We start from the raw sequence: 13032 nt of genomic DNA, 5'->3' as shown, positions 1-13032 counted from the left end.
ACCTCAGATCTTCATCAGGGCTGAGATCAGAAAACAGCCTGTAATTGTGGTGAGAAGTAACCTCAAACGAAGGTATCCAGATCCAGCAATTTATGTAGTATCAACACAAACAAAGCTCTTTTTTCATTTTGGCTTTCGGAACCTGAGAAGACTTCATCAGGGAACGCTATGCTGCAGAGTTAAAGATTTAACAAGATATGTTGCCTAAACCAGAATCTGAGGTTCGAAACGGATTCTCGTAATGGGTGCGAATGAATCCCCTCATTAAAACCGACGAAGCAAATGAAGCGCTTCATTTGCTCTGTCAGTTTTCAAGAGGCGATTCAACATTAAAGTGAAATTATGGCATGGGGCGTTTGACAAAAAAAGCATCTATTTGTCAACAGATGTTTTTTATTGTAAAAGCGCCCATGCCCCACTTTTACTTTAATAGCGGCAGCGCACCTTGCTTTAGATGCTGCTTGTCTAAAGAAAGGGGCGAAGCCTTGATGAATGTGAAAGCGCTGCATGGGGGCTAGCAAACGAACAAAAAAAAAAAATAAGTAAGCGTGCCCGCTATACTTGAAGCAGACTGCGATGCTAAAATAAGGAAAGAAAGAAACAAGGCCGTTATAGTTAAAGCGGACCACCGTTATTAAATAAAATAAAACCTGCTGGTGTGCTACAACGTAGTGGGTGGAATAGGGGCAAATCATTCAACAAAATAGTGCTCACAGCTAAGATAAAGCAGAGAGTGTAACAAGACAAGCAAAAGGTCCCGTCGTTATGGAAGGTAACAAATGGAATGGAAAGAATGGAATGGAAAGACGATTTATAGAGCGCAATAGTTACCCTGAGGCATCCTAGCGCAGACAAGGAGATACCAAGCACTGACAAGCCTGATAATGAATCGGAAGCAAGCGTTTACGAAGGACAATGCCACAAGCCAATTAAAAATATGGGCGGAGAGGCACGGGCTTCAAAGCCATACTCCAATACAGCATGCCTCGCAGCAGCGCATGAGCTACCCAGGCTTGAACTAAAAAGATAAATTGCTATATTAAACACACCACAAAGTACAAAGTACACAGTAATTTTGTTTCAGTTTATTTTAAATCAAATTAAAAGTAACTCAAAATATGAAGTAATATGCTGATCACACTTCATTTAAGAAAGGCATATAAGCAGAAGAAACAGCCAGCTCTTTCACTGATGTATAAACGACAGCTACAATTGTGCTATAAGGCCTTCCTTTCACCATGGCTATTGGCTCTGGTAACAGGCATTGTGATATTAAAACTCAACCATATAACTTATTACAGTTTAGACGTTATTTCATTCCCTAATTGAAGGTGACTAAAGAGGCCGCAACTCACCTATAATTAGAAAACTAGAGACCTGCTTTTATACAAGGATTGCTGTCTCTTGTGTGTTATAACTTCTTTCAGTAGGAAAGTGATTTTTTTTTTGTTTATGTTGGGTGAATAGAGATGCCACAAAAAGGCTATTATAAGAAAATGTTCTATAAGTTTCATGCTGGTATTTCAGGCTTCCCTATATTGCATATGTAACGTATGCAACACTAAAATCAAGCACGTCATAGTTTATTGTTTCAGAGTAGATCATTGGTCTTCCTGATATAATACAGCAATTATAAACAAATTAGTAGACACTTTTTGTGATTTAATGCAAGGCAAAACACGATTAGTATATTTTGCTACCCTATCTATTAAGCCCTTATTGTTTCCCTTGCTGTTCCCCAGGTGATATATTGTATTTTTTTCACCTGTGGGCGGTTTCCACTGGCATCTCAAGCAGAAGCTGCCCGATTCCCGACTCCATGACATCAGGCGGCGGCAAGGGAGGTGTGTAAATAACAGCAAACATCTCACAGAGCAAATGTAAATAAATGTCCTGTATTGCAATGTGAAATGTTTTGCCTGTCGGCTCGTGCACTTTAAAATGGCACGGTTCAGCCTATGATGTAAATACATGTAATGAAAGTAGGCAAGGCATAGATGGGATGACCCTTCAAGTCCAGATGGCGTCAGTAAGGTGATGCTACCTTACATTTGTGTATATTAAGGAAACACCGCACAGTCCGCAAATAGCTCTGCGAGCCCTCCGAGGCGAGCAAGGGGAGAGTTTTTAACCCATAACAGAAAACATCCTTATTTGATGCACTCATAACCGTGATTTACAACGATGTGAAAGACCGGCACATGAGCTTGGCAGATCTAACTGGAAATGCTTGAATAAGAGTCGGATAAACGGATTACTGCTAGAAAAACTATTCGAAAGTCACCCAAGCAGCACCCTGTAGCATGTACAGCAGCAATGCTGGGATCTGGATAATTCATATCTGCTTCAGTATTGACTGAGGGCCTCCCTCAGACGCCAGTATAGATTGTGCAAGCATTGTCTGCATACGTAATGTATGACATGCACAGTCACACAATTAACGCTCATTCTCCTAGGCCTACGTGAGCATTGTTTTTGCAGCGCTAAAAACACTAATGAACTAAAAAAGATTTCTTCTTATTTGCAATGCAATCGGTCTCATAATAATCTAAATGTGAGCTACTGGCCTTGCAGATGCTAGTAGTTGTTTTCTGTTTCAAATTATGTCAGCAGTAACATAATAAGCAAAGACATTTCTTTCACGAAGGAAAGGGTGCAGTACTACAGGCTGTTACTAGGTGTCCCTGTGTCACCTATAGAGGAAATTCTAGAGACGCCTAGCAACAGGCCGTGGTACTGCGCCCTTTGCCTAGAAAAGAAATTCCTTTCATTAAGGAAACATGTTCCAATAGAAACTACACAGGGGCACATTACAGTGGAGAAATGTTGATAACCAATGCAAGAATGCCTTCATGTTTTTTCTAGCATTGGCTATTAACATTTCTTCATTGTAATTTGCCTGTGTGTAGTACCTAACGGAACGTGTTTGCATACAAGTAAATATATATAATATCATGCAGTCCCTAGAGGGAGAGTATGTGGCTCAGCTATCAGACCTGCAGACCTGGGAGCTGGAGACCAGAGTTTGAGCCTTGGCGTTGGCTCAACATTCTGTGATTCTTAGCAAATCCCTTAATCTACTAATTTAAATACACAAAACCAGGAATCTACTAATTTAAAAAATATTTAAATAGTGATGGCCAAGTGTTGGGGTAGGGAGGGAAAGTAAGAAAACAAGCAGTGACGGAAGAATCAATTTAAAAAAATGTTCTTCCAAACAGAAGATAAAGAAGGCATGCAAATGTACCCAGTACTTTAACGGTGCTCCTCAGATGAAAGGAAGTGAGTTATTGGCTGGCAAAACAATTTAGGAGGCTGCAAAGAAGAATGACGCTGGAATGAGCCAACAGTAAGGAGGAGGTGGTAATGGAGGGCTTTTATTCTTGACCGCAGGTCTTTCAGACAGCGCATGCGCTGATTCTCGACCTAAAAAGGACATCTGCTTTAACAGACATCTGTTTTCTTGGTAAACCTTAATGCTTCATTTATGTTAATCTGTGTAATGTCGTACATATTTATTACCTTTTAGTCATGATATTTGTTATTTCTGTATTTTCCAGTTCGTTGTTGTATACATCAAGTAACAGTCCAGTGTGGTTCTGTGATAGGTTATTATCTGCATTACTTCACAATATATGATTAGTAATATACCGTGTCTTAAAATCTCTTCTTGGTGTTGTATATTATTTTGTTTCAACAAATGCACTATTTGTCATTCACTGGTAACATATGGGACTAAATAATATTTTGTAGAAGAAATATTGCTTCCCCCACAGAACCGATTGTTGTTAAACACAAAAAGAGGCATGACCATGCATGCTAGGGGCAAATGATGACAAAGAATATGAGACAGCCGATGGAACGAGCAAATGGGAAGCATGTGGATGGGCTGAAGCCCACAGATTAAACACGTCTCTTCAAGACAGCGTATGCACTGTCTAGCCGAGACCTAAAAAGCAGATAAATTGACCAAATATAGTGCAAACATGGGCACCAAATCGCAACCCTGCCGAAGGCCATTATGTATTTGAATTTTCCGTGAGAGGATCCTTTTGGTTTCCAGTTTCTTCCATGCTTAATTGTCATGATGTAATTCTTTCAACAATGCAAGGAGACACGTGGAAATGCCCATCCTTATCCTCAATTCAATCCTTCAAATTAAGGAGGATGTGATGGCAAATATCTTTGCCTTTACATCAATTATACTAATTTGACAATTTTGGGGGCTAAATTAATCTTTTTTTATTAAACACTGGTTTAATTATAGTGCCTTTCCAACTCTCAGGAAATGTCCCCTCCTTCAGAAAACCAGTAAAGGTGATATGAAAAAAACTGGCCCACCTATCTGAGTTGGATTTAACTATAATTGGCGGATTGTTGTATGGACTGCATCTATAGTCAAATTTATACCTGTTATAGTATTTTTTTTTATTGCATACAGGAGGTAATCTTTGTCTGGCTCAACCATATCTCCAATAGATACCTCTTTTTTGGCTGATAACAACTCCATCAAAAAATCAACCTAGGGTTCTTTCAAGATATTGAGATTCAGACCATTTTTACTTTTATTCCCTCCTTCCTTGACCAGTTCCCAAAATGTCTACATATCCTTTGTGATAGAATGCTGCCTGTAATATGTTCAATTTGCTCTGTGGGGCTTTCTCTTCATTTCTTTAAATAATTTAGCATATGCTGCTTTTGTTTTCTACATAATCGCTTCCCTTTCTAGATTTCTTTCCATCCCAATATATTTCCTCAAATGTCCTATATATTTTTTCAGATCTCGTCTTTGCAAATCAAACCAGCCTATACACTGCGTCTCATAGTCAGTAGATCTTAAGTAGAGTGATTTCCTCTTTAAAGAGAGCACCAAGCATTCATCCACCTTGGTTATGACCTTATTATACCAATCCAGTATATCTTTACTGTCAGCATTAATATTTCCTGCATCTACAGTCAATTACAAATTAGCTAATAGAGCTAGATGTGATTCATTTATATGAGTAGTTAACTCTCTTGGGTATTCACTTCCTTGGGGCAACACTTGATCACTATTCAAGATACCAAATTGTAACCTTTTGTAGGTCAGTGCTCAATCCCTCCTACCTCCTACCTGCAAAATCTAAATATTATTGCAAAGATCATAAATCATATCTGAATAAAAGTATAATCAATAGGTTTTGGCGAAATTCCTGTGGGGAAGGATTTACTGGCTAGATATCAGCTAAGGATCTACCATTTAAAGAAATTAATTCCTTTTCCGCTAAATCTTGTTGCATCTTGGTGGCCACTTTCTGCAAAGGAAACATTGGAAAAAAATTTTCAGAACAAAAACAAAGGAAACATTGGAAATTTGTCCCGTGGTATATTGTATGACTGCAATATGCATTTAAATCCAGTCAGGAAAGAAATAGATCATGCAGATATGGTAAAGTCTCCCATTATCATGACCAAGACATGATTGCTATTCGCACCTAAATCCCAGATATCTTCCCAGAACTGTGACACCTGCTCTTGGCACTCCACACCACTGGAGTCAAGCTAGCCGGGCTGATGAGAGGTGTTACCTCGAAACCGGTCCGGTCCTCGGATGCTTGATTCCGTTCTGGGAAGGACATGGCTTTTGTAGTTCGGACTGGACTGTTCCCATGGGGCACAGGGTCAGAGCTGATTTGCATATAGCCATTGTCTAACCCAGGGTGGTGTGGAGTGCAAAAAAATGATGGATTTGGGCCCAGATCTTTTGACTGGGGTGAATGTGTGACATTGATCCACATTCGGTCCATCACCTGTTTTGTTTGCAATACCGCCATAAGTGCGCTGGGGATGCTCAGACGTGGGTCCCAGGCACTCCACACCACTGGAGTCAAGCTAGCCGGGCTGATGAGAGGTGTTACCTCGAAACCGGTCCGGTCCTCGGATGCTTGATTCCGTTCTGGGAAGGACATGGCTTTTGTAGTTCGGACTGGACTGTTCCCATGGGGCACAGGGTCAGAGCTGATTTGCATATCGCCATTGTCTAACCCAGGGTGGTGTGGAGTGCAAAAAAATGATGGATTTGGGCCCAGATCTTTTGACTGGGGTGAATGTGTGACATTGATCCACATTCGGTCCATCACCTGTTTTGTTTGCAATACCGCCATAAGTGCGCTGGGGATGCTCAGACGTGGGTCCCAGGCACTCCACACCACTGGAGTCAAGCTAGCCGGGCTGATGAGAGGTGTTACCTCGAAACCGGTCCGGTCCTCGGATGCTTGATTCCGTTCTGGGCAGGACATGGCTTTTGTAGTTCGGACTGGACTGTTCCCATGGGGCACAGGGTCAGAGCTGATTTGCATATCGCCATTGTCTAACCCAGGGTGGTGTGGAGTGCAAAAAAATGATGGATTTGGGCCCAGATCTTTTGACTGGGGTGAATGTGTGACATTGATCCACATTCGGTCCATCACCTGTTTTGTTTGCAATACCGCCATAAGTGCGCTGGGGATGCTCAGACGTGGGTCCCAGGCACTCCACACCACTGGAGTCAAGCTAGCCGGGCTGATGAGAGGTGTTACCTCGAAACCGGTCCGGTCCTCGGATGCTTGATTCCGTTCTGGGAAGGACATGGCTTTTGTAGTTCGGACTGGACTGTTCCCATGGGGCACAGGGTCAGAGCTGATTTGCATATCGCCATTGTCTAACCCAGGGTGGTGTGGAGTGCAAAAAAATGATGGATTTGGGCCCAGATCTTTTGACTGGGGTGAATGTGTGACATTGATCCACATTCGGTCCATCACCTGTTTTGTTTGCAATACCGCCATAAGTGCGCTGGGGATGCTCAGACGTGGGTCCCAGGCACTCCACACCACTGGAGTCAAGCTAGCCGGGCTGATGAGAGGTGTTACCTCGAAACCGGTCCGGTCCTCGGATGCTTGATTCCGTTCTGGGAAGGACATGGCTTTTGTAGTTCGGACTGGACTGTTCCCATGGGGCACAGGGTCAGAGCTGATTTGCATATCGCCATTGTCTAACCCAGGGTGGTGTGGAGTGCAAAAAAATGATGGATTTGGGCCCAGATCTTTTGACTGGGTTGAATGTGTGACATTGATCCACATTCGGTCCATCACCTGTTTTGTTTGCAATACTTTCTGCAAAGGAAACATTGGAAAAAAAATTTCAGAACAAAAACAAAGGAAACATTGGAAATTTGTCCCGTGGTATATTGTATGACTGCAATATGCATTTAAATCCAGTCAGGAAAGAAATAGATCATGCAGATATGGTAAAGTCTCCCATTATCATGACCAAGACATGATTGCTATTCGCACCTAAATCCCAGATATCTTCCCAGAACTGTGACACCTGCTCTTTGCTTGATTGCTTACTCACCCAGTCTACATATACTTTTACTACCAATAAATAATCCTGTTTGATTTATAGTACTAGTGTCAAGAGATATCATTGTCGCGTGCAGCCATTCGCAATTTATTTTACACTTGAAATTTGATTTTTTTTTATAGAAATAAATGTTAATAGGTCCCCTATTTGACGGCCTAGGATCTTATGTTGTGTCTCACAGCTATTTTTCAAGTAACCCTTAAAAGGAGTGTTACCAGATAGCCAGGTCTCCTGCAAGCAAATTACAATTTTTTTTGTAACATTTTGGTAAACTATTGTGAAAAGTTATATGCAGTAACATTAGTAGTGTTTTTAGAATTTTTTTGACAGATATAAATCAATGTTTACCTTCATACGATATATTTTTCTTAAATATTTGCAGCCTTGACAAAGATAATTTTCTAGAAGCCCCTGTTGGGTGTGGCTGTTAGAATAAAAAGAATCCCTAATGAAGACAGGTGTAAGAAAAGGATCTGGCCTATAGCGAAATTATGAATATGAACTAAACCATATCAGTTGGCATCATGAGAACTTTTTCTTTTATGCTAATAACGAGTTGCTCTACCTCCAGTGAAACGGATTTACAATTACTAAAGTACCAGTGGGGAATGGTATTGCAGTAATCGGGGGCTATGCATCTCTATACCCAATCCTCTTGTGACACTGAAATACTGTACTTTAACTCTTGAGGTGTGTGCTTTGTAACATTCTTTAAAAACGCTTCATATTCTTTGCAGATATAACTTTAAAGAGAAATTTGCAATTACTGTCAGTCTGGAGCACAAAATATGTGTGTGCCATAACCTGTAACTCCTGAAGCAGAAGTTATTTCTACATTTGTTCTGTTCATTTTACAACACCCTCAGTCTAATATATGCACCCACGCTTGTACATACTATTGTTCATGTGTATATGCACTTACTTTTAAATTCATCACAAACTTTACTGCACCCCTATTACCACACTGCCATTCCTTGGAGTACCTTTTTTTGTTACTTTCTGGCTAAATGAAGTCCACTTTCACACTATCCGGTCGCCGGTCAAATAGCGCATATTTGTTGCTACTTAACTGGCAGCCAGATAAACAGTGACATTTCAGATATCCAGCTGGCCTCTAGCTGAATAACTGAGACTGTATAATATTTTGCCCCCTGCTGGGAAAAAAAGCAGAGATTATGTACTATTTGTCTGGCGGCCGGATAAATAGCCAACTGTATGAGCTCCAACATAAAGATACCTAGAGATTAGAATTTCTAGATTGCACAATCCCTACAAAGAAATTACCAGATTGCCTCAAACCCGTGTTTTCCAGTACATCTAAAATGCAATGCACAGGTCCCAGGAACCAGGTCGTTTTGAAATGAAAATTCGTACCTCTGACTAGGAATTACACCGTATAGACCAATAAGCAGTGATTAATATTCCTAACCTCCATTGATCCAAGAGCCGACAGCATAGTTATCATAGGGATAATATGCACTGTTTAACTGAGACAACATTTGATAGCCACCAAATGAAAATCACCTCAATTTCATGTTATGAGTATTACAGTTGTGCTGAGTATCTGTCTTTCAAACTACAAGCATTCAGTGTAGCAGAATGTAAAGGCAGCTCAAGTGTAGTAACTGTATTGAGTCTTTATCTGTTCACACAGGAGGTAGAAGATGCACAGCGCGTGCTGCATGAAGATGGTTTCCAGAGGACATAATGCCATGTGAGAGGACACAGCTGACACAGACACATGGCATTTGCATAATAATATCTACCGTCTACACTGCAGCAGCATGGCCAAATTAGAGACAGGTAGGAACATGCAGCCTTCATTCCTTCAGCTTTAATGTATGAGCTCACCACATTTCTCTATAATATCCATATGATAAAATATACACTGCACAGACTTGGTTATTCTTTAACGCTGCTCTATGCCAAACCCACCCAAGACCACTAACTCCATTATCTGCAGAAAATCCCTAGAAACTATACAATTTTCATTTTGAAGCTGACAGGCCTGACACCATGAACCTTCGCCTGAAGGGTACACTTGCAAACCCTGGATGCAGTGCAAGGAAAGACCTACTGAGACCATGAAATGCAACATGTCTGGTACACAGCCCTGACGCTTGCAGTACACTGTAGGTGTGGTACACTCTCCTGAAAGTCTAAAGGGGGAAATGTGAGGTGCAAAGCCCCGAGCATATGGAATGTGGGTAATTAGATACACCTAACTGGGAGACTGTAACTGGGTGTATGGGGAACGCTCTGTTGAGACTCTATAGTGAGGTGTATGAGGTATTCCAGAGCATTCTATTGTCTGGCTTTTTTTAAAGTGCTTTCCATACCCATAATGAGGCTGAAAGTGCTTTGGATTGTTGAATAAATGGCTACAGCGTACACATCATCTGTATAGAGCTTTGTAGCTCCAAGAGGTCACTGGTGCACCCTGACTCGAGGGATCCTGGGTACTCTTCGGGTATATGGTCGAAAGGGCGTTGGCTGCAATCAGGTCTATGTGGGAAAAGATGGGCACTGTGCGGTTTGTGCAGACATAGAGGTATAGAGTGAGCGCCACTCATTATGAGCATAAGGGCTGCAGAGGGGTGGAAGGGTGGACACAACAGTGCATGTGGCGTCTTACCATTTTTGTGAGGTGATTGCTAGTGTCGTTTGCTGAATCTGTATATTCCACAGGTTGAGGATCATGAAAGAAGAGCCATATCCAGGATGATTGTTCTTCTTTAACTGCTTCATTAGTTTGTGACATTACAGATCAGGATCTTTCTTAGTATGTTTAGAAGACTCAATGATCTGCTGGTCGAGCTTGTGTGGTGGTGGTAGCCACAAATGTGGACTGAAAATACTGCTGCTCCCAGCGAGGGAAGGAGGGCGGTCCCGGTGCACCGGAGATGGAACTCTACTACCTGGCGGTGGGTGGCCAGGTGGGTCTCAGAGGCGGCGGGAGCAGAATTACATTATACAATGATGGGAGGGAAGGAACAAGGTCCCATTGGCTGCCTGCTAGATACAGTAAATATACCAGATTAACTCTGGTTGGTAGACACTGTATAGCCAGAATGCTAATATGCACTAAGACTATTACTGCCAAAAAATTACAACCCCAAAAACCTGTTAGAAAGCATAGGAAGGTGGGTTCCAAACCATTCTCAAGCAATGACCTTGTAAAGAATGACGCAGTAATGCCAACGGGGGAGGCCATAGCAGCTCAATTAGAAGTGGACCCTGTAATTATGGTGCCTCCTACAAAATTGGTGGCACCAGCCGTAGATCCAACCTGCATAGCAATACCGGGGCCACTATCTCCCAAACATGACTTCCTGGTAGAAGTGGAAAAAATAATGCGTTCCCTCCTACATCCCGTAGAGCTTAGACTGCAAAAGTTAACTGAACAACTTGACCACCTAGAACAAGCTAGCCTAGATAATTTTTTTTCTATCAAATCACTAATTAAGGCTGGCAATAAAATGGGTGAGATTGGGAAACACCAACAGATAGTTGATAAAGACCAAGGAGTCGCGTTGGTAGACTCACAATTCGCGCCTGCAAATGTTACTCCTGTCCAGGGAAATAAAGGGGTGAATAGCAAGAATGTATCTGATTTAATGTCCACCAAAATCGTTTGCAATAGTGGGAAAACTAAGCCCAATAACACTGCCAACAAGGGTAGCAAGGATAGTCTGAAAAACCTGCCCACCACTATTAGTAAAAATGCCACACTTCTGCCGACCGGACCGGGGAAAATTGCGGCCAAATGGCCAGGAAAGGACAAAATCCCTTCTAGCAATGGCAACGGGAATAAGGGGGGGCCTACCTCCCAGATAGCAATGGGTGGTGGTCCCACAAGGGATGCCCCTAGTACCGGGAACGGGACTAATTCTGTTGTGGCAGTGGAAAACATCCTTACACAGTGCCGTGCTCCTCCTGAGCAAGCACAAACAGAACCCCATATAACTAAACTACCGACTAGGATCCCCCCAGTACAGCTCACCCCGGACTCCCACCCATATGTGGCCATACTTATGAATGTACCACCACTAATGGAGGGCCAAAGAGAAACCTATGACATGCTAAAAAACAAGGCCATGCATTGGCTTAGCGTCAATAGACCCCTGCCAGGGGGAGTGGATGGCTTGATAATTGGGGCAAGAAGGGTTAACTGGATAGGGAATACTTTAAAAAAGCAGGGGGGTGAGTGCATTATAATTAACTTCCAGGATCCAAGGGTTGTGGGGTTGATAACGGGACCTGGCTGGAATACTAACATAGGTGGGATTGGGGTTGTGGACCTCACTTTCTTTTATCCCAGACCGGTCATTCACCTAGGGGGCTGTAGGGAGCTACTGAGATCCAGTCCTTATACTGGGGTAGAGGCTGGCCCCATTGCTGCTCCACTACCAAGATCAAATAATTGCTATATACCGGCATTTATTTCCCAAAATGGGCAGGGGCAGATGAGATGGGGATGTTGACATAGATCAGTCACGCAATTACATCTGGAAGGGGAAAAAGTTGGGGGGAGTAACCCTGTTGAAACAATGATACACAATGAAGTTGAAATGAGCCCAACATCTGAAGTAGTGAAGGTGAATGATGGGAGCACCATTGCAAGTCCGGCAGGTTGTGCGGGTGAACTAGGCATTTCAACCACTATTTGTATGAAGGAGGGAATAGATGTAAATTGTATAAATATTGTTTTAGGAAAGGATTGTGATGGTGGGAAGCTGGATGATTTCTTGCCTATGGCATTTAACGAAAAGGGCACTTGTATAGAAAATACTCTGGAGAGACTTTTGTCATGGAACATAGCGGGGCTGGGGGCCAGACTATTGTCACAGCATTGGATTGATTTTGTAAGTGGATTCGAAATGTGCCTTTTCCAAGAGACGTGGGCTTCTGACCCAATTTATCTCCAAGGATATTTAAATTTTTGTATACCAGCTACGAGAGGTCCCAGGGGTAGACCTATGGGTGGCCTCGCAATTTGGATCAAACAAAACTCTAATGTCAAAGCAAAAATTATTGATCTAGGTTGCAAGGACATACAATTATTGAGATTATCCGTAGGAAAGGGTGGTTTGATAGACATCTACAATATATATGCTAGGGGCAGGAGTCTTGGGAATTCTCCTACCCTAGAGGTCCTATCCGCCTCCCTTGAATCCCGGTCATTGGGAAACAAAGTAATCTTGGCTGGTGATTTGAATAGGACTTTTTAGCCTTTAGAAAACAATGCATACCCAATAGGAATTGAGGAAGATGCCCTTTGGGGCATCCCAAATCTAAACCTCATACCTGTGAAGCGCTGGACAAAAGACATTTTGTTGTTGAACGCGTTATGTTTGGAGTATGGTTTGAGGGCCCTTAATGGCAGGACAAAAAGCGACCAAGGTGGCAATTGTACATTCGACAATGGGCACAATAAAAGTAGGATTGACTATGTCATCTGTAGTCTTGAGTTATGGTGTGGAGTGGGCGACATGGAAATTGTGGGGAGAGTAGAAAGTGACCATAACCCCCTCTGTGTCTCCCACTCATGGTGGAAGGCCGCACGAACTAACCTAGTCTCAGGCTGTGGGAGTGTACCTGTTATGGCTAATGACTTAAGACGGGTGAGATGGCCATACGTCCTGGCCAATT

The 13032-nt window shown here is 42.4% G+C and overlaps 1 protein-coding gene across 2 annotated transcripts in view; it reads left to right on the top strand.

The window, feature by feature from the left end:
• The window catches only part of FOXN1 (forkhead box N1), a 530094-nt gene that overhangs the window by 42641 nt on the left and 474421 nt on the right, over positions 1-13032 (top strand). For both annotated transcript variants that reach the window (XM_086955164.1, XM_086955163.1), the window contains exon 2: positions 9035-9183. In XM_086955164.1, coding sequence (XP_086811290.1) covers positions 9165-9183 — 19 coding nt within the window. In that variant the 5' untranslated portion in view covers positions 9035-9164. The remainder of the gene's footprint in view (positions 1-9034; positions 9184-13032) is intronic.

The sequence above is a fragment of the Lissotriton vulgaris genome, chromosome 2_1 (assembly GCF_964263255.1).
Source record: "Lissotriton vulgaris chromosome 2_1, aLisVul1.2, whole genome shotgun sequence".
In the NCBI taxonomy this organism is placed as follows: domain Eukaryota; kingdom Metazoa; phylum Chordata; class Amphibia; order Caudata; family Salamandridae; genus Lissotriton; species Lissotriton vulgaris.
The sequence above is the reverse complement of the archived record's forward strand: the minus strand, read 5'-3'. Positions and strand labels throughout refer to the sequence as shown.